The sequence below is a fragment of the Chlorocebus sabaeus genome, chromosome 10 (assembly GCF_047675955.1).
Source record: "Chlorocebus sabaeus isolate Y175 chromosome 10, mChlSab1.0.hap1, whole genome shotgun sequence".
NCBI lineage: Eukaryota > Metazoa > Chordata > Mammalia > Primates > Cercopithecidae > Chlorocebus > Chlorocebus sabaeus.
This window is the reverse complement of record NC_132913.1, coordinates 11,708,009-11,730,822: the sequence shown is the minus strand read 5'-3', so window position 1 is coordinate 11,730,822 and position 22,814 is coordinate 11,708,009. Positions and strand designations below refer to the sequence as shown.

The 22,814-nt window shown below is 38.1% G+C and overlaps 1 protein-coding gene across 3 annotated transcripts in view; it reads left to right on the top strand.

The window, feature by feature from the left end:
- PTPN4 (protein tyrosine phosphatase non-receptor type 4) overlaps nt 1–22,814 on the top strand; it is a 241,659-nt gene that overhangs the window by 62,299 nt on the left and 156,546 nt on the right. For 2 of the 3 annotated variants that reach the window (XM_007964710.3, XM_037988092.2), the window contains exon 2: nt 3,105–3,259. In XM_007964710.3, coding sequence (XP_007962901.1) covers nt 3,122–3,259 — 138 coding nt within the window. In that variant the 5' untranslated portion in view covers nt 3,105–3,121. Of the gene's footprint in view, nt 1–3,104; nt 3,260–22,814 lie in introns of those variants that run through there. The other variant, XM_073019612.1, reaches the window with a different exon arrangement.

Below are 22,814 nucleotides of genomic sequence, written 5' to 3'. Positions count from 1 at the left end.
TAAAGCAGTGTGTAGAGGGAAATTTATAGCACTAAATGCCCACAGGAGAAAGCAGGAAATATCTAAAATCGACACCCTAACATTTCAATGAAAAGAACTAGAGAAGCAAGAGCAAACACATTCAAAAGCTAGCAGAAGGCAAGAAATAACTAAGATCAGAGCAGAACTGAAGGAGATAGAGACACAAAAAACCCTTCAAAAAATCAATGAATCCAGGAGCTGGTTTTTTGAAAAGATCAACAAAATAGACCATTAGCCAGACTAATAAAGAAGAAAAGAGAGAAGAATCAAATAGACACAATAAAAAATGATAAAGGGGATATCATCACAGATCCCACAGAAATACAAACTACCATCAACTATAAAAACCTCTATGCAAATAAACTAGAAAATCTAGAAGAAATGGATAAATTCCTGGACACATACATCCTCCCAAGACTAAACCAGGAAGAAGTTGAATCTCTGAATAGACGAATAACAGGCTCTGAAATTGAGGCAATAATTAATAGCCTACCCACCAATAAAAGTCCAGGACCAGACAAATTCATAGCCACATTCTACCAGAGTTACAAAGAGGAGCTGGTACCATTCCTTCTGAAACTATTCCAATCAATAGAAAAAGAGAGAATCTTCCCTAACTCATTTTATGAGGCCAACATTATCCTGATACCAAAGCCTGGCAGAGACACAACAAAAAAAGAGAATTTTAGACCAGTATCCCTGATGAACATCAATGCAAAAATCCTCAATAAAATACTGGCAAACCAAATCCAGGAACACATCACAAAGTTTATCCCCCAAGATCAAGTTTGCTTCATCCCTGGGATGCAAGGCTGGTTCAGCATACACAAATCAATAAACGTAATCCATCACATAAACGGAACCAATGACAAAAACCACATGATTATCTCAATAGATGCAGAAAAGGCCTTGACAAAATTCAACAGCGCTTCATGCTAAAAACTCTCAATAAATTCAGTATTGATGGAACATATCTCAAAACAATAAGAGCTATTTATGACAAACCCACAGCCAATATCATACTGAATGGATAAAAACTGGAAGCATTCCCTTTGAAAACTGGCACAAGACAGGGATGCCCTCTCTCACCACTCCTAGTCAACATAGTGTTGGAAGTTCTGGCTAGAGTAATTAGGCAAGAGAAAGAAATCAAGGGTATTCAGTTAGGAAAAGAGGAAGTCAAATTGTCCCTGTTTGCAGGTGACATGATTGTATATATAGAAAACTCCATCTTCTCAGCCCAAAATCTCCTAAAGCTGATAAGCAACTTCAGCAAAGTCTCAGGATACAAAATCAATGTGCAAAAATCACAACCATTCCTATACACCAATAATAGACAGAGAGCCAAATCATGAGTGAACTCCCATTCACAATTTCTACAAAGAGAATAAAATACCTAGCAATCCAGCTTATAAGGGATGTGAAGGACCTCTTCAAGGAGAACTACAAACCACTGCTCAATGAAATGAAAGAGGCCCACTAATTTTTAAAACATTCTTTTTTATAGAAACAGGGCCTCCCTGTGTTGTCCAGGCTGATCTCAAACTCCTTTCCTGAAGCAATCCTCCCACCTCCCAAATTGTTGGGATTACAGCCATAAGCCACTTCACCCAGCCCAATCACTGTCTTTTAATTTTGGAATTTTACTTGGCAAGCGCCTCCTTGTCAACATAGTAAGACTTTTTTCCCTTACCCTATTTTTTTATTTATATAAGATTGGCTTTTACTTTGAGCTTTAATCTTTTGAAATGAATAATCTATGAGAGATCAACTCCAATTATTACCACTGATTTGAAATACTATTTTTATTATATTTTGCTTACTTATTTTTTTTTTTTTTTTTTTTTTTTTTTGAGATGGAGTCTCGCTCTGTCACCCAGGCTGGAGTGCCGTGGCGCAATCTCGGCTCACTGCAAGCTCCGCCTCCCGGGATCACGCCATTCTCCTGCCTCAGCCTCCAGAGTAGCTGGGAGTACAGGCGCCCGCCACTGCGCCCGGCTAATTTTTTCTGTTTTTAGTAGAGACGGGGTTTCACCATGTTAGCCAGGATAGTCTCGATCTCCTGACCTCTTGTTCCGCCCGTCTCGGCCTCCCAAAGTGCTGGGATTACAGGCTTGAGCCACCGCGCCCGGCCACTGCTTACTTATTATTCATACTGCTTACTACTTATTGCTTACTCATATTCAGACATCCCATATACTAGTCTTTCTTCTAGTTTAGTGTGTTTCCTTTACCTAATTGTCTTTAAGACAGAGTGTTATGTGTTTTAAAGTTTGAATCCTTAAATGCCTGAGTGTTTTAAGAGTTTTTTTTTCCCTCCTACCTTAATGTTAATTATCTAGGTATATAAGTCAGTGTTTCAAAGAATATTCTTTCACAACTTTGAAGCTACAGCTTCATTGTCTTTAAACATCTAGTACTGCTATCACTGTGATTTCTGTTGTTTTATAGACCATCTAGTTTTTACCTCTTAGGTTAAAAATTCAGGAGCAAAGATTGATCACCTTTTCTATTTTGCTTTTGTTTTCTTAGAAATAATACCAACAATACCATTAGGTTGAATTTTGAGGATGGTTAAAATGAAGGGTGTTTTTTTTTTTTTTTTAACTTCTACGTTTCCCCAACACCTTAAGTTTTTTTTAAAAAGGAAGGGCCTGCCAAAGTTAAATAATTTTTCCTCCTGTTGTCATTCTACAGTGTTTTAAAATGCTTTCATCAATGAGTAATATCCAACTTCCTAAGCAGCATAATACTCCCACCCCTTTTGGCTACTCCAGAGTTTACATATTTTGAATTGGAATATGACTTCTTAAAAAATTTATGCATTAAATCTTCTGGATGGAGCAGTAAAAAAAAAAAGCTCTTTTTCAAAGCAGGTGGTAACTTTAGTTTGATGATGAACTATATATATCTAACTTATACCTACAACAATTCTTATTCTGGTGTTTCAAAATTTGTAACTGTTTTCCACCTAAGTTTTAATTGAAAAAAATATAATAACTTTGCCTTTTAAACTACAGCATATATTTTACCAACCTTTTATTTAGTTATTTTTTTATTTTATTTTATATTTTTTTACTTAGACTTTGTGTGGACAGTAATGACCTCACGTTTCCGATTGCCTGCTGGCAGAACCTACAATGTACGAGCATCAGAGTTGGCCCGAGACAGACAGCATACAGAAGTGGTTTGCAACATCCTTCTTCTGGATAACACTGTACAAGCTTTCAAAGTCAATGTAAGTATTTTGTGTCTTTTAAAAAATAATCTCTGGCTATAAGTCTGAATTCAGATATATATGTAAACTAGGATTATTAAATTATAGTAGAGTTTGAAAAGTCTTATTCAAGTAAAAAAGTCTTTCTGGTGCAGGATTGTATCAGGTGCATGCTCTCATTCAAACTGGGTCTTTTAAAAAAGTGTTGCTCACTGGACATTGTTGAGAAACCAACAGTGTGTCTTATGATTAGTAAGCAGATCCATAGTATGTGTGCGATTTTCATAAGTGTGCTTGAGGGGGCCTGAAAAGAATTTGCTGTTCTAAATAATTTATACATTTTTATGGTAATTTTACTTGTACTGCCTGTGAGTAAAATTTTTGCTGAACAAAAGTAAATGACAGCCCTGATCTTATCTGTCATCGAAATATTTATTTAACAAATATTTGTTCATCCTATTTGTGTCTAGCTTTATTTGCTCATTGTTATTTGTAAGTTTTACCCATGTGGTGTGTTAACAGTAGATAGTTCATTGTTATTGCTCTGTAGTACCCTTTTGTATGAATATACTGTAGTTTACTTATCCTTTTATTTACCGTTTACTTGTCCAGTTTATTGTTGGTATATATTTGGATTTGTTTCCACTTTGGGCTCTTACAAATAATACTGCTGTGAACATTCTTGTACATATCTTGATACATATAAAAAAATGTATTCTCCCTTTTTATTTAAAAACTTTTCAACCTATATAGAAAAGGTGAAATAATACTATGATGAATACCCATATACCCTTTACCTAGATTGACTCAGTGTTAACATTTTGCACATTTGCTTTATGTTTCCTTCTCTCTTCATGATTTTTTTCCCTGAACCTTTTGAAAATAAGTACTTTAGCATCCCAAGAATCTCATAATTACCACATACCTAAATTTAACTTTATGAAAATAATAATATATTCAGTCTGTATTCAAACTGGAGTTCTTATTCTTCAGGATGTTTTGTTATTTCCAAATTCTTCAGGGTGTTTTCTGCTGTATTACTTGGGTATTTCTATACTTCGAAATCTTTAAGTGATATAAAATATGAATCTTACACCAGGGCCAGTCAGGGGGTGAGGGACTGGGGGAGGGATAGCATTAGGAGAAATACCCAGTGTAAATGATGAGTTGATGGGTGCAGCAAACCAACGTGGTACATGTATACCTATGTATCAAACCTGCATGTTGTGCACGTGTACCCTAGAACTTAAAGCATAATAATAATAAAAAAATCTTTCTTATTTACCAGTTTAAGCTTAAAATTTTCTGTGTACTACTATATAAGCAGGATTATGAATTTATCTGAAATTCCAAGCTGTTTCACATTGAAAAAGGGGCTGCAGAGTAGTGAATGTTCCATCATTATCATTAAAAATACCTTCAACATTATCTAAAATACCCAACTGATTTAGTGTGCTTTTCTAAAAAGCTAAACTTTTTATTTCTTTTGTATTCTATCATCTGTTAATACATAGTTGGAATATAGTTTGCCAAAAAGAGATAATATAAAAGAAGAGAATTCTACTTCATACAAATTTCTATTTAATAGAAACTCTCATGTATTAGACAGTTGATATAAGAAAATAAGCCTTTTTTCCTATTATTCATGTGTTAGAATTCTTTTTTGGAAAAGGCATAAACTTAATAACTTTTGTCTTAGCTTAAATTTAATTAATATTTAGTTTTCATTTTAACTATAGTTTTGACTATATTTCAAAATATTGTAAAACGGTTTGGTATGTTTCCCAGCTAGCATAATTTTCTGTTGAGCACTTTAGTTGACAGTAGTATGCTGTATTTTTCAATGTAGTAATCAATGTGCTGTCTAGTTACTCTTTTAGAAAGACATATATATTTAATGTACTTTTATATGTTTATATTTTAAAAATATATGTTACATATATTTAGCTGGCAGTTTCAATAGACCTGGATATATTACCTAGAATGGTAAGTAAGCTTACCATTCTGTGGTGCTAGAAACTTTCTCTACCATTATCTCAGGTCATCAAAAAACTTGAGGAACAGTGTATATAAAAAATTGTTGGATGTGTAGTATATTTATTCCTCTGGGTATTTAAACCCAGGCCATTCAAACCAGAAGAGTTGCTTTGTGCTTTTAGATAGATTATTTATCTTTTAATCTATGTGAATAAATCTCCAGTTATATACTTTACAACCTGTGGAGTGGTATGTGGCAGCCTGCAAACTAATTGGGGGTTTGAGAGTTCTGGTGTTTGTTTTCTTGTGTCCACTCAGTACCATTAAGTCTCAGAAATCCTTTATGGGCATCTGCCAGGTTCACCAGCATTTCCCTGTTCACCAGGAAGGAGAACTACTCAGTTTCCTTTGGAGACTACCAAGCAATGATTTATAAAGTCAACCATTGGAGTCATTGCCTTTCATGAAAGATTTTTGCACCACAGGTAAAATATTCATGTTGCCAAAGCCTGCTTTTTTTCATCTGGCAATTATCTCATCAAAGCTGTTTCTGTATTTTCTGAGGGAAATTTTTGTAGTGAAGGAGTTGATATAACTTCACTAGATCTTGCTTTTTCCCTGCTGTGGACATAGGAGTGATAAGCCTATTATCACTGGGTTTGTGTTGGCTTGCGTTGTTTCAGTGTCAAGTCCTATTTTCACTATGGCTTTGGTATAACCATTTATTTACTGTAGCCAACCTATGGAGTGTATTGGCCCTCTCGTGCCATGAATTCATTGTCACTAAGTGAATTCATGGCTTGAGAATTCATCTCACCAAATATGTTTGCATTAACATCTCACTAAATATGTTTGCATTAAATACTTTAAAATGCATAGTGTCTGTACTACATGGATTGATGTCTTCAATCTATGAGGATTTTTACCCCTAATTTTTGACTTGACTTTTACTTTGGTGCAGCTGATTAACATTAGCCTTAATGATGAACAAGGAAGGGCTGGGAGGGCCAGCTTATTTTAGTTACTGTGACTGCATAAGAAATTACCCTAAAACTTAGTGGCATAAAATAACCATGTATTGTCCTCAGGGATTCCGTGAGTCAGAGATTCACAGACACACAAAAAAGGCTTAATTTTGTTCCATTATGTGTCAGGCCTCAGCTGGAAGACTCAAAGACTGGAGGCTAGAATCATTTGAAGGCTTATTCACTCACATGGCTGTTACCTGAAACCTTAGCTGAGGCTGAGGCACCTATATATGACCTCTTTATGTCCTGGACTTCTTCATAGCACAGTGGCTGGTTTCTTTCTTTCTTTCTTTTTTTTTTTTTTTTTTTGAGATGTAGTTTCACTGTTGTTGCCCAGGCTGGAGTACAATGGCGCAATCACAACCTCCGCCTCCCAGGTTTGAACAATTCTTCTGCCTTAGCTTCCCTAGTAGCTAGGATTACAGGCATGTGCCACCACACTTGGCTAATTTTGTATTTTTAGTAGAGACAGGATTTCTCCTTGTTGGTCAGACTGGTCTTGAACTCCGGTGATCTGCCTGTCTTCACCTCCCGAAGTGCTAGGATTACTGGCATGAGCCACCATGCCTGATCACAGTGGCTGGTTTCTTTTTTTTTTATTTTTTTTTTGAGACGGAGTCTCGCTCTGTCGCCCAGACTGGAGTGCAGTGGCGTGATCTCGGCTCACTGCAAGCTCCGCCTCCCGGGTTCACGCCATTCTCCTGCCTCAGCCTCCCGAGTAGCTGGGACTACAGGCGCCTGCCACCTCGCCCGGCTAATTTTTTTGTATTTTAGTAGAGATGGGGTTTCACCGTGTTAGCCAGGATGGTCTCGATCTCCTGACCTCGTGATCCACCTATCTCGGCCTCCCAAAGTGCTGGGATTACAGGCGTGAGCCACCACACCCGGCCAAGTGGCTGGTTTCTAAGGGTGAGCATCTTTAGAGAGAGAGAGAGCCAGACTGTAGCCATATTGCCTTTCCAATCTGGCCTTGGAAGTCATGTAATGTTACTTGTTCTATGTTCTATTTGTCAAGGTTGTCAGAGAGTTAAGTGAAAGGAAATAGACTGCATCTTGATAAAAAGTGGAGGATCATCATGTGGGATCAGAAATGTTGTTCTGGACTTACTGGGAAAATACAGTCTGCCAGTATGGCATCCTGGTGGAGGTGTCCATTTTGCCTCTTCCTCATCACTTACTGTACCCATCTTCCTACTTTCATAGATACCCAGAAATTTCATCCCAGAACTGTCTGCTTTGCTTCTCAAGGGGTAGCTACCATATTTAAGGAGTCAGAGATGATGAAAGATGGGTTTAATTTTTATTACTTGCTCTTTGTGTTTGTTGTTTAAATTATTTATCCAGGTGTGCCATACTTTTAAAAAAATGTGTATGTGTATGTATGTGTGACACACACACATCTGTCTTTTAAATTTGATTTATATATGTTTTATTTTATAAGTGTATGTATGTACATGTAATTGACTTATTCATTTACACAATTTTCAAAGCCATATAGTTTTATAGGTCTTGTGTTTGTAGAGCCTCACTGCCAGTTTTCTTAGAGCTGAGTGAGAGGAAGGGATTGGAGAGGACTTCCCTATTCACTATGTAGACTGTCTTATTTTGCAGGCTCTGTCTGTACAATACAGGCAGTATAATCTGCCTGTACAATTAGTACAGTACAAATTAATCAGCTACACATGATGCTCCTGATTCCAGAGTCGTCCTGGTTCATTTTCTTCAGAGAGTATATCTCTAGTTCTCATGGTGATTGGCTGAAGGGGAGGGGAAGTGAGAGAAGTCACGTAGGGGCTGTTGCTTATATAGACTCTCAAACAACATTTTTTCAGTCCTGACACCTGCCTTCTCTTTTTAAAAGATAATTTGTACCCCTATTTCTAGAGTTTGTGGGGTAAAGAACTTGCTCCTAGGCCTTTCTCACACTGTTAGCTTTCGTTTAGCTTTTTTTCTGTCACTTAAGTTAAGGTGACCATTTAAGTTGCTTTTCATTTTCCAAAATTTTTTTAGTGTAGTCTTTTCTTTCATTACTAACTATACCTACACTGTTATTTTAGTGTGCCTTGAGCAAATGTTTATGTTCAGGCTTCCTCATTTTTAACCTTGACATCTCTCAATTTGATTGTCAACAATGCCTACCTTGAAGGAGAATTTATTAAATACCAAACTTTTAAAAATAAAATCAGATGTTAAAATGGAGTTTGTTATCTTTAGTACAAAAAGACATGATAATTTTGCCATCTTTTATAGTATATGAAAAGTCCAACTTTATAGTGTATGATAGATTTTTAAAGCTTTTATCTATTTTGAAATCCTTTTTTTCCTAGGCTATAATCATATGAAACACTAGAAAATTCTTTTATCAATCAGATTTATAGTTGAGCACAATTAAGGTGACCATATTTCTTGTTTTATTATTTCATCGTGTTGTGGTTTCATCAGGCATATATAGTTCTTGGGTCTTTTTTTTTTTTTTCTTTTTCTTTTTAATACTTTAATTTCTGGGATACATGTGCCTGACCTTTCTCTCTGGCGGCCCTTAACATATTTTTCTTCGTTTCAACCTTGGTGAATCTGACGATTACGTGTCTTGGGGTTGTTCTTCTCAATAGTTATAGGTGTGTGGCATTATTTCTGGGCTTTCTGTTCTGTTCCATTGGTTTATATGTCTGTTTTTGTGCTAGTATCATACTGTTTTTGGTTACTGTAGCCCTGTAGTATAGTTTGAAGTCAGGTAGTGTGATGCCTCCAGAGTTGTTCTTTTTGCTTAGGATTGCCTTGACTGTTTGGTTTCTTCTTTGGCTTCATATGAATTTTAAAATAGTTTTCTCTAGTTCTTTGAAGAATGTCAATGATAGTTTAATAGAAATAGCATTGAATCTATAAATTGCTTTGGGTAGTATGACCATTTTAACGATGTTGAGTCTTCCTATCCATGAGCATGGAATGTTTTTCCATTTGTTAGTGTCCTCTCTGATGTCTTTGACCAGTTGTTTGTAGTTCTCCTTGTAGAGATCTTTAACTTCCCTAGTTGTGTTCCTAGACATTTTATTCTTTTTGTGGCAGTTGTGAATGGGAGTTCATTCCTGATTTGGCTCTTGGCTTGACTCTTGTTGGTGTATAGGAATGCTTGTGATTTTTGCACATTGATTTTGTTTCCTGAGACTTTACTGAAATTGTTTATCAGCTTAAGAAACTTTCGGGCTGAGACTATGGGGTTTTCTAGATATAGGATCATGTCATCTACAAACAGGGATAGTTGACTTCCTCTCTTCCTGTTTGGATACCATTTTTTTTCTTTCCCTTGCCTGATTGCCCTGATCAGAACTTCCAATACTATGTTGAATAGGAGTGATAAGCAAGAGCCTCCTTGTCTACACATATATTTACATCACCCCTAAGTCTGTTTTTATTGACTGCTTTGTCTCTTGATTGTCAGTCACTTTCCCCTGCTTTACACATCTGCTAACTTATTGTTGTATATTGAACATTGAGTGAAATGTAGAGTAATGGACAACATACTATGGCCATGGGCTAAATCCAACCTCGTGGCTGTTATTGCATGGCCTATAGCTAAGAATGGCTTTTTACATTTTTAAAGGTTACTGTTTTTGCGATGTTGCCCAGGCTGGTCTTGAACTCCTGGCCTCAAGCAATCCTCCCACCTCGGTTTCCCAGAGCGCTGAGATTACAGCTATGAGCCACCATACCCAGCCTCTGTTTGTTTTCAAAGAGAATGTACAACAGAGACTATGTGTCCTAAAAGCCTAAAAATATTTACTTTCTGGCCCTTTATAGGAAAGGTTTGGACCCCTATTTGTTGGAGCTCTGGATTATTATATCCCTCTAAATAGTAGTGAATTATATTATGGCAGACAGTTAAATAGCCAGCAGATCACTTTGATCTTATGGAGGTTAGTTTTAAGCTTTTTAAGGTAGGTCTGTTTCACCTTTGTTCTTACTCCTAGGACACAGTTTGTCTAGGGTCTCAACTAAGTGACCAAGGTGTTCATCAGGATATCTCTCCTCTGAGCCTGGACCACATCTTCTCAGAACTGCACAACCTCTGAAATCTCTGTTTAGTTAACAGCTGTTTTCTCCTAGAGATTCTAACCCTGTGTATGCACATCCTATGAAGCAAATAAGGACCATAGGGGAATTTCATGTGTATTTTTATAGCTTTTTTTCTTTGACTTTCTCCGTTCTAATAACCTATCCCCAAAACCCTGGCATCTTAGCAACCCCAAACATTAATTTTAGTTTTCTTATCCTAGCAAGACTGCCACTGTCAGCTTGGGCTTTGTTTCTCCACCGTACGTTTTGGCAAGTGCCCCCAAGGAGAAAGCCAGTGTGAGACTTGATTCATCTGCCCCTTTCTCCCAAGGATCATAGCCCTGTGTTGGTTGGTATCTGTTGCTTGTAAATGTTACATACATGTTTTATTTGGTCTATATTTGGTCTGGTTTTTATAGATGTTTATAACAGGAGAGTATTCCAATACCAGCTACTCTTTATGATTAGAACCCCAAATCCTCATTATTTTAAAATATGAAAATGTATCTCATTATGTAATCAGTGAATTTTGATTTGAAACATTTAACATGTTACTTGCTGTATTTTCTGATTCATTGTTTGCTTGACCCAGATGGTTGAGCCAAATAGGACTTAGATCTCAGTTAATAATAGTAAATATATGCATCTTATAAAATCGAAATGGCCCTTGCTTTCCAAAGATGGAACCCTAAACAGCTGGGCTAATGGATTTGATGTTTTAGAAGATTTCATCTGTCACATTTGAGATTCACCTTCACACGAGTTGATCTGGGCATAACCGTTGTCAGAGAAACTTCTTTCCTTGGCTGATGAATTATTAATGCTTAATTATTTAACTTTTTTTGTTTGTTGCTTACATATCTAGCATCTTAAAACTATTTCATAAATATTTTAACTTATACCCATTTTTTCTCTAATGTATTCACAGTGTGTAAGAAATACTTGACTGTTGTTTTTTGTTTTGTTTTGTTTAGAGACAGTGTCTTGCTCTATCTTCCAGGATGAAATGTGGTAGTACCATCATAGTTTAATGCAGCCTTGAACTCCTGGGCTCAAGGGAATCCTCCCACCTCAGCTTCCTGAGTTGCTGGGACTACGGCCATGCACCACCATGACCAGCTAATTTAAAAAATGTTTTAGAGACAAAGTCTCACTGTGATGTTCAGGCTGGTCTCGAACTCCTGGCTTCAAGTGATCCTCCCACCTCGACCTCCCACACTGCTGGAATTACAGGCATGAGCCATGGTGCTTGGCCTACTTGGCTCTTAAATGTGCTGCCTTTTGACTTATTTCATATTCTTGAAGGGATTAATCATTTAAATTATTTTTACCATCATAGTGCTTTGTATATCTCTCCTGAATTTTATTTAATGGCATGCCCATCTGAGATAGATGTGATCTGTTCTTTGGGAAAGGGTGTATACATAGCTCTGTTTTCTTGCTGGTACTTGCAAAAAGAAGCTTTTGGGGGCCGGGCGCGGTGGCTCAAGCCTGTAATCCCAGCACTTTGGGAGGCCGAGACGGGCGGATCACAAGGTCAGGAGATCGAGACCATCCTGGCTAACCCGGTGAAACCCCGTCTCTACTAAAAAAAATACAAAAAACTAGCCGGGCGGGGCGGCGGGCGCCTGTAGTCCCAGCTACTCGGGAGGCGGAGGCTGGAGATTGGCGTAAGCCCGGGAGGCGGAGCTTGCTGTGAGCTGAGATCTGGCCACTGCACTCTAGCCTGGGCGACAGAGCCAGACTCCGTCTCAAAAAAAAGAAAAAAAGAAGCTTTTGGTATTCATTGGAATGGAGTTGGTGAGCATAGAAAGAGTTATAGTTGTCACATAAGGAAGCTACATGACTCACTCTCTGCCACCTCACTGCTTCCCCTGGGTTAATTGTCTGTCCTGATTCCCATGTGGATTCAAGAATCCCCCAAGGAAGCCCTGATGCCCAGTCTGGCTCTTTGCCCAGATGCTGGTGTTGGTGTTGATGTTGATGGATGTGCTCTGCTGATCATAATACTCTAGAGAAGAAGTTGCGTCTTATCTTTGAACCCACCATTCATAATGTTTATTCCTAACTCAAATTGGATAGTTCAGTATCTGTATATCAGGAATTTGGTTTCATAATAAAGTTAATATCCATTTATTTGAGTCTTTGTCCTTATTTAACATTCCTTTCAATAATTAGACTTAATAATTATGCTTCCAAATATTTAAAATAAAACAAAGCTGGACTTGCATATATATATGTATACTTTACATATATATATATACACACAGCTTTACACACACACACGTGTGCGATCTCGGCTCACTGCAACCTCTGCCTCCCGGGTTCAAGCAATTCTCCTGCCTCAGCCTCCCAAGTGGCTGGGACTACAGGCGCCCGCCACCATGCCCAGCTAATTTTTGTATTTTTACTAGGGACAGGGTTTCACCATGTTGGCCAGGATAGTTTTGATCTCTTGACCTCGTGATCTGCCCAACTGAGCCTCCTAAAGTGCTGAGATTACAGGCGTGAGCTACCGCTCCCAGCCTCTATAATTTTTTAATGCATCAGTTTGGTTTCCATAAAGAAAAGTGACAGCTGTACTATGTGAGGAATTAGTATTATCACACATTTTTTTTGAATGTGCAGACATTTCCTTTTGATGATTCATTTGATTTGTTTATGATAAACTTCAGAGCTCGTAGTTTTGGCTTTCTTTTGCAATTATTTAATTTTTTTCATGTAAAATTTGGATGTTGATAGGCACTGATACATTAAATAGGTACTTAATTTTAGCACTAGGTTAATTTACAACTTTGGATTCACTATATTTTTTGACATCACTTATTTTGAGTCACTGTGAGATGACTTTCATTTTTCTTCATCAAGAATATCTTGTGTGGGATGTGTGCTAGTTCTTTATATCCTTCATTTTTGAAAATGTCTAAGTTTCACCCTAGACTTAATTGATAGTTTGGGTAGAGAATTTCAAATTGGAAATAATTTCTCAGAGTTTTGAAAATATTGCCTTCTATTAATATTGCTGATGAGGAGTGTGATACTATTCCAATTCCTGATTGTTTATGTATGACATATTGTTTGTAGACATTTAAAACATGTTTTCCTTTTCACATTTCTTTTTGCTTAAATTTCATGTAGATCGTGCATGAAATCCACCGGCTTGCAATATGACACTCTTTTGCTTTCCACTATGCCTGACGTCCCTAGATTTGAAGCCACTTCAGTTTGTCTTAGAATATTTCAGGGGAGGTATGGGATTAAGAACTGAGGGACATAACTGTTCCCTACATGAATTTTCAACCTTCCTTTCCCATTTTTAGCCTCATGCCTTATCTTGCTGTTTCTCACACTTATCCTGCAATGTTTGAGCCTTTCTGTGTATTTGATTTGCTTCCTGTTGGAATCTCTCTCTGCAGATATTTGGTGTTTAGCTCTGCTGTCTCTTCCACATGCTTTCTATCTTCCAAAGTGTATTAGTATCTCTCTTTTTTGTTGTTGTTGTTGTTTTGTTTTTTTTTTGAGATGGAGTCTTGTTCTGTCGCCCAGGCTGGAGTGCAGTGGCGTGATCTCAGCTCACTGCAACCTCCGCCTCCCGGGTTCAAGCGATTCTCCTGCCTCAGCCTCCCAAGTAGCTGGGACTACAGGCATGTGCCACAATGCCCAGCTAATTTTTATATTTTTAGTAGAGACGGGGTTTCACTGTGTTGGCCAGGTTGGTCTCGATCTCCTGATCTTGTGATCCACCTGCCTCAGCCTCCCGAAGTGCTGGGATCACAGGTGTGAGCCACCACGCCCGGCCTGTGTGTCAGTATCTCTTTAGCCGATATCGTCTCTCCTTTTGTTGTTCTTGTGGTTTTTAGTACATTCCTTCTTTTTTTGCCCTTCAAATTAATGGTCTTTCAGGAATGAGTAAAAGGTAAACACATTTTCATTCCATCATATTTAATCATACGTTTAAGCCTTTTTGAACAGTAAGTTATAAATTATTTTTCCTTTAGAAGAATAAAAACAGTGGATGGTGGTTTGCCATGACATTTGAAATCACATTGTTGTATTTTAATTAAAATCAAGTTTTTATTTTTGAAGTTTGCCTCTCCCCACATTTCTATTTTACGTGTGTTTTTGGGGGACTATAACAAGAGTCACCTTAACCAGTTTGTATTCAAGCACCTAAATATTGCAATGTTATCTCAACCTTTATTCTTTTACTGTAACTGCTTCCTCAGTGATTATCTAGTTAAGAAATTCATCAGTTTATCAAGGCTCATTTTGTTTGACCTCTAGGAGCTTTAAAAACTGTTACTGCTCCTTGTTTCAAGGAAAGCTCTCTTCTGTGTGATCACATTCTGGATATACTTCATCTGTTTCTTACATATCAGTATTCCTTGAGGATTTAGTATTGTCTTTTGTATCTTTTCACTTTCAGTTATTTCCTGGTTGCTGAAGATTGTGGTATCTGTTATCTCTAGTCTGGATATCTTTCCACAACTCAAACTCCATGTCTACTGAATATTTCAGTGATAGTTTTAAAATCTTTGAAATATTTCTTACTGAGAGAGGCAGGCTGTATTCCCTTTACTTGAACCTTAGTGAGCCTTTGTGAGTGCCATTTTCTTCCAGTAGAATCTGTTGAAAGAGATGTTGCATGACTTCCCTTGCTAGCTTAGAAAAGACCCTTCAGCTTCTGCTATTATTTTATGGCAGACTCTTGAAGAACTTTTAGCTGCCCTATAAGTCTGGCTCCCCTGAGGCCACCATGTGGAGACTCTGTGGAAAGACAACATGGTGTAACTATATCTTTTTGATATATTGTCTTTTCATATTCATTTAGTTCAGAATATTGTCCAAATTCCCTCTAGACTTCCTATTTGCCCCATGCATTATTTATAGTATGTTGTTTAGTTTTCAAGTAGTTGAGAATTTTCCATATATCTTAATGCTTAATGATTTCTATTTTAATTCTGTTATGGCTAGAGAACATACTTTGTATGATTTCAATTCTTTTAAATTTGATAAGGTTTATTTTAAGGGCCAGGAATATGACATATATTGGTGAATATTCCATGTACACTTTAAAAGGATGTCTATTCTACTTTTTTTTGGGGGGGTGTGGTGGAAAGGGGCTAGAAATATCAGTTAGGTTAAGTTGGTTGGTTGTGTTTGTATTTTTATGTTTAAAAAAAAATTGAGACATTCTGTGTTGCCTGTGTTGGTCTCCAACTCCTGGGCTTAAGCAGGCCTCCCACCTCAGGCTCCCAAGTAGCAGGGATTACAGGCACACAGTAGTGTTTTTATGTCCTTGCTGCTCTTCTTTTAACTTTGTTCTATCAATTGTCGAGAGAGTAGCATTGAAGTCTTCAAGTATAATTGTGCCTTTATTTATTTTTCTTTCAGTTATATCGTTTTTATCTTTCGTATTTTGGAGCTCTGTTGTTAGATACCCATTTGGGACTGTGATTTCCTTTTTGGTGACATGACTCTTTTATTAGTATGTAAGGAGTTGAATATAAACATTTTTTTCTTTGAAATGGAGTCTCGCTATGTCTCCCAGGCTGGAGTGCAGTGGTGCAATCTCGGCTCACTGCAACCTTTGCCTCCCAGGTTCGAGCAGTTCTCCTGCCTCAGCCTCCTGAGTAGCTGGGATTACAGGCACGTGCCACCATGCCTGGCTAATTTTTGCATTTTTAGTAGAGACGGGGTTTTACCATGTTGGCCAGGCTGGTCTCGATTTCCTGACCTCAAGTGGTCGGCCGGCCTTGGCCTTCCAAAGTGCTGGGATTAGAGGTATGAGCCACTATGCTTGGCCGAATATAAGCATTTTTAAGCCATATTGAAACAAAGCAAGTTTTTCTTTGGTAGTTGTATAGGATCTTTCCTACGCACGTACTTATTTCTATAAACTGAATAACTTCTCCCAGCGTCTCAACTTGTGGAAATTATCTGGTTTTTCAATGTGTTGTCCATCTGTCAACTTGCTTAACTGAGATATGCTTTAGTTTTAATAGTTTTGAATAATATTTAGAGTATGTTTCTGTAGAAACAGCTTTTTTTATATATCCAGATTAATATTACCATAATTTTACTGGGATATGGTCTTAAGTTTAGTCATAGGTTTGTATTAGTACTATCAAGTAATAATAATGTGTGTTTATTATTTCCACAGAGTATTCACTTTTCACATTTGTTTTATTCTTGTCAGTAACAATGTGGTGGGGCAGTTATCTCTTTTTTACAGACAGAAATCAAATCCAGGGATTTTGTGGCTTGCCCATAGCCACATGCTAAGTAGTAGAGCCAAGACCAGAATCCAGGCTTTTTTTTTTTTTTTTTTGAGATGGAGTCTTGCTCTGTAGCCCAGGCTGGAATGCACTGGTGTCATCTCGGCTCGCTGCAACCTTCACCTCCTAGGTTCAAGCTGTTCTCCTGCCTTAGCCTCCCGAGTAGGTAGGATTACAGATGCCCACCACCACACCTGGCTAATTTTTGTATTTTTAGTAGAGACAGGGTTTCACCATGTTGGGCAGGTGGGTCTCGAACTCCTGATCTCAAGAGATCCACCCACCTTGGCCTCCCAAAGTGCTGGGATTACAGGTGTGAGCCACCGCGCTCTGCCAATCCAAGCCCTTTGACTCTTCAAACTGGTGTTTTTATTTCCCACAATATCTGCTATAAATTGGATGGTCTTCTGTTTCATCTGTATATCTCATTGTGAACAGTGATACAGATTTAAAAATTAAAAGTTATGGTCATGAAAGACTAAAGATAAGTAGTCTGTGGTACTGTTTTTCTTATCTTTTGTTGAACATAAGAATATAATAGTAAGTTATTAACAAAGGTTTATTAGAAGTTCAGATTGCTGCTTTTCCACCTCAATTTTATAGGTCTGTGTTGGGACCCAGGTGTGTATATATTAAATAAGTACACAAGATAGTTCTGATGCACATATTCTCTGGCCTTACAGAGAAACACATTTGGGAGAGATGGAGACTGCCTTGGCCTCATTAACATTCTATAATTAGCCATATATTTATAGAACACATTTTCCTGTTTGTTCATTGCATATATCAAGTGGGACAGAATCAAAATCCATGTTAAAACCTAGCTGCACTATACTTACTTTTCTCCTTATGGAGTAGGATTTTCTGTTTAGTGTTTTTCTACAGCTGAATGAGAAAATAATCTGTACAAGGATAGTGTTTAGCAAGAGCTTTTGAGCCCTTACCGGAAACTATAAACTCTAAAGGAACTGTAAACTCTAAAGCAATGATTCCTAAATGGGGCAGACTTTGCACCTCCCCAACCCAGTCCCCGGGGGACATTTGGCAATGTCTGTAGACATTTTTGGTTGTCACAGTTGGATGGTGGGTGCTACTGGCCTCTAGTGGCTAGAAGCCAAGGATGCTGCTAAACTTCTTTACAATGCACAGTACAATCCCTCCTCTATCCCCCACAACAGAATGATCCTAATACAAAATATTAACAGTGTCAAAGTTGAAAAACTGTGCTGCAAGGTTGATAATAAAATAGTTTTGATGAGTAAATTAATTTTTTAAATAATCTTAGGTGAGTGTGGTTGCTCACACTTGTAATCCCAGTGCTTTGCGAGGCCGAGACAGAAGGATTGCTTGAGGCCAGGAGTTCAAGACTAGTTAGGGCAACATAGCAAGACCCCTTCTCTACAAAAATAAAAAATAAAATTCACCAGGCATGGTGGCATGCACCTGTAGTCCTAACTGCTTGGGAGGCTGAGGCAGAAGGATTGCTTTTGCCAGGAGTTTGAGGTTACAGTGAACTGTGATTGTATCCCTGTACTCCAACCTGGACAACAGAGTGAGACCCTATCTCTAAAAATAAAATAAAATAGTTTTTTAGCTGCAGTTTTGATCTAACCTAGGCGTTTCTTCTTCAGAAAGTTGAGTCGAGTGATTTTGTTTGGTCTGTAGCTGTACCCCTATACATACACATTTGCTTCCTAAGTTGATAGTGTGCATTGTGAGAATACTTGATAAGGGTTGCTTGAAGATATTAATCACACAGTGGATAAAAAGGTATAACTGCATCAACAAACCACCCTGTGGTGGGGAAATCTATTTGGGTTTAGCCTTTAAAGGAAGGCAAAGAGGGAAAGTAGAATGTTTCAAAGTACTAATTTTGAAGTAGGGAGCATTTAAAATACAAAGTAAAATTTGCAAGTTTTGTGTGCATCAGCATTACATGAGAGTCCCCATTGGGCTGTTTACTTGCTAATTTTCCTTGGTCAAACATAAACTTCTTCCCAGTCTGAATGAATGTGAACTAGTATTTTATTGAGGATTTTGGCAGTGCATATGGACCAGAAATAACTTTTTATTAGAAGTATAGCATATATACAATAAGGAACAAATCTTAAATGTAAGACAAGAATTTATAAGGTGAAATCACCTGTGAAACTATCACTGGATCAAGATAATAGAATGTTACCAGTACTTCAGATACATCCGTTATGCTTCCTTACTGTTGTTATTTGTCTCTTGCCTAAAGTAGTCACCATTCTGAGGTCTGTCATTACAGTCTAGTTTTGTTTTTGTTTTTGAATGTTACTGAGTTAAACTATATGAGATGGTGTTTTTAAAAGTTGTAATTATAAGCAATTTCATATATATAGTTCAACCTAAGTATTTTTTCCCCATTGCTGTATAATATTTCATTTACAGTAGCTAGTATCAATAGATGGCCCCCTACACATACACTTGATACTCACACCATTGTAAAGTCCCTCACCCCTTGAATCTTGGCTGGCTTCTAAGTGACTCACTTTTAGCCCTGACAGTAAAGTTACCCTTTGTGGCTCCCAGTCATAAGAAGCCTTGCAACTTCCAATTGGGTCTCCTTAGAACACACACTCTTGGGGACAGTACATTTTAGACTTCAGCTGTCGTGCTGTGAGATGTTCTCACCATATGGAGAAGCCATATGTCAGTGCTCTGATCATTAGCTCCAACTGACCTCCCAGCCAACAGTCAGCATCAGTTGCCAGCCATATGAGCGAGGCATCTTGTATGTCAGATTCAGTCAAACTTCTGATGACTTTACTACCTGCTGTCTCACTGTAGCCACAAGTGAGAACCTCCATGTGGGCCCAGTCAACCCATAGAACCATGAGTAATACTAATATTTGTTTGGTTTATGTCTGTGTATTTGTCTTAGCATTGTGGTGTATTTGCTGCATAGCAATGTATAATGAGACATCATTGCATGAATATACCAAAATGTGTGCAGTTTACTGTTGGTGGACCCTTGATTTGTACACTTTGGAGCTACTATGAATACTGTAGCTCTAAACAGTCTTACAATACATACATTGGTGAATATATTCATGTACTTCTGTTGGGCAGTTATCTAAGAGTGGAAATGCTGGGTCAGCTTTAGGAGACACTGTGAAACAGTTTTCCAAAGTGGCTGTAGGTATGTGTGCTCCAGCAGTTTATGAGACTACATTTGTCCCACATCTTCAACAACACCTTATATTTTAAAATTTTAGCCATTCTGTTGCTTATGTTATGGTGTTTCATTGTGGTTTTACCTTCTGTTAGTGAATTTTCCCAGCATCTTTTCACTTTCTTTTCCCGACATCTTTTCACTTTCTTTTTTACATAAGTAGAAGGCTCTACAATAAAAAGTATAGGATAGTAAATGCTAGTTGATAGGAATTTTTATCTCCATTATAATCTTTTGGGACCACCACAGTATATGCAGTTTATCATTGACTGAAAAGCAGTAAATGAGGCACATGACTGTACTGAAAGCTTTCCCCTGAAACTGGAAACAAGATAAGAATGTCCACTATCCACCACCCTTTATTCATTGTGTTTTTGGGTTTTTCTTCCCATATATTTGTTGACCATTTAGTTTTCCAATCCTTTTTTTTTTTTTTTTTTTTTTTGAGACAGTCTTGCTCTGTCGCCCAGGCTGGAGTGCAGTGGCCCAATCTCAGCTCACTGCAAGCTCTGCCTCCCGGGTTTACGCCATTCTCCTGCCTCAGCCTCCCGAGTATCTGGGACTACAGGCGCCCGCCACCGCGCCCGGCTAGTTTTTTTGTATTTTTTTAGTAGAGACGGGGTTTCACCATGTTAGCCAGGATGGTCTCGATCTCCTGACCTCGTGATCCGCCCGTCTCGGCCTCCCAAAGTGCTGGGATTACAGGCTTGAGCCACCGCGCCCGGCCTAGTTTTCCAATTCTTATCTCACTCTTTCTGTGGTTTGTCAGTGATTTTTGTTTCTCATGCTAAAATCTCCTACTATGAGGGATTTGTCCATTTCTTCTTTTAGGACTGTCAGCTTTTTACATTGTGGTTTGTTTTTTTTTTAATAGTTTTATTGAGATGTGATTCACATTAAAGTGGATTATTCATCCTTTAAAAGTGTATGGTTCAATGTTTTTTATATATCACAATTAATTTTTAAAAATTGTCATAAAATATATGTAATGAAATTTACCACTTTAGCCATTTTTATGTATACAATTCAGTGGTATCAATTAAGTTCACAATGTTGTATAACCTTTCATGTCTATTTCTAACTTTTTGATTTTGCCAAACAGAAACTCTAGCCATGTGGCAGTCGTTCCCCATGATTCTCTCCCCTCAGCTCCTGTTAACCTCTAATCTTTGTTTCTCTGTGAATTTTCCTGGTCTAGATACTGCTTATAAGTAGAATCATACAATATATGTCTTATTGTGTTTGGCTTATTTCACTTAGCTTAACGTTTTCAAGGTAGCATGTAGCATGTATCAGAACTTTCACTTTTTCTTTTCATTCCAGAATAATGTTTTATTGTATGGATATACCACATTTTGTTTATCTATTCATCTGCTGACAGACACTTGGGTTGTTTCTACCTTTTACTTATGTGATTAATGTTGCAAACATTGGCATACAAGTATCTGTTCAAGTCTTTGTTTTCAATTCTTCGGAGTCTATACCTAGGAGAATTTCTGGATCACGTGATAATTCTGTGTTTAGCTTTTGAGAAACTGCCAAGCTGTTTTACACGGTGGCTGCACCATTTTAAATTCCCACCAGCAATGTACCAGGGTACCTATTTATACATATAATTACCAACACGGTTATTTTCCAGGTTTTTTTTTTTAATAGCCATCTTAGTAGGTGTCAGGTGGTTACATGGTAACCATTGTAGGTTACACTATTTTTGAGACTGCAGTCGTGTACTGCATAATAATGTTTTGTGGGCCATAGTCACAAAGGTGTATTCCTATATTTTCCTCCAAGATTTTGTAGTTCTAGCTATTAATTTTAGGTCCAAACTTCATTTGGAGTTAATTTTCTATATGGTATGAGGTAGGGGTCCAATTCATTCTTTTGTATGTGGATATCTTTTTGTCTCAACACCATTTGTTGAAATGATAATTAATATGGTTTGAATCTGTGTACCGCCCAAATCTCATGTCAGATTGTAATCCCCAGTGTTGGAGGTGGGGCCTGGTGGGAGGTGATTGGATTGTAAGGGTGGTTTCTCATGAATGGCTTAGCACCACTTCTCTTGGTATTGTCCTCACAATAGTGAGTTCTCATGTTACCTAGTATAGCACCTCTACCCTCTCTCTATATATATTTATTTTTTGAGACAAATCTCACTCTGTCACCCAGGCTGGAGTGCAGTGGCATGGTCTTGGCTCACTGCAACCTCAGCCTCCCAGGTTCTAGCAATTCTCCTGCCTCAGCCTCCAGAGTATCTGGGATTATAGGCGCCCGTCACCGTGCCCAGCTAATTTTTGTATTTTTAGTAGAGACAGGGTTTCACCATGTTGGCCAAGCTGGTCTCGAGCTCCTGGCCTCAAGTGAGCCACCTGCCTTGGCCTCCCAAAGTGCTGGGATTACAGACATGAGCCACCATGCCTGGCTTATCCTCTCTCTCCTGCACCTGCTTCTACCACATGAGACACCTTGCTCTCTCTTTGCCTTCCACTATGATTGTAAGTTTCCTGAGGCCTCCCCAGAAGCTAAGCAGATGCCAGCATCATGCTTCCTGTACAGCCTGTGGAACTGTGAGCCAGTAAAACTTTTCTTTATGGATTACCCAGTCTCAGGTATTTCTTTGTAGCAATATGAGAACAGACTAATACAATAATTCAGCAGTACCCAAACTGTTTGGCACCAGGGACTGGTTTCAAGGAAGACAATTTTTCCATGAACCAGGGGGTGGCAGTAGGGCGTGATTTGGGGATGAAACAGTTGTACCTGAGATCTGGCTTTAGATTCTTAAAAGGAGTCTGCAACCTCGATCCCTTTCATGTGCAGTTCACAATAAGGTTCAAGCTCCTATGAGAATCTAATGCTACCACAGATTTGAGGAGGTGGAGCTTAGACGGTAATGCTTGCTAGCTCAACACTCGCCTGCCCATCGCTCACCTCCTGTTTTGTGGCCTGGTTCCTAACAGGCCATGGATTGATACTGGTTCATGACCTAGGGGTTGGGGACACCTACAATAACTCATTTTCACTTGAGTGGTCTTGGCATT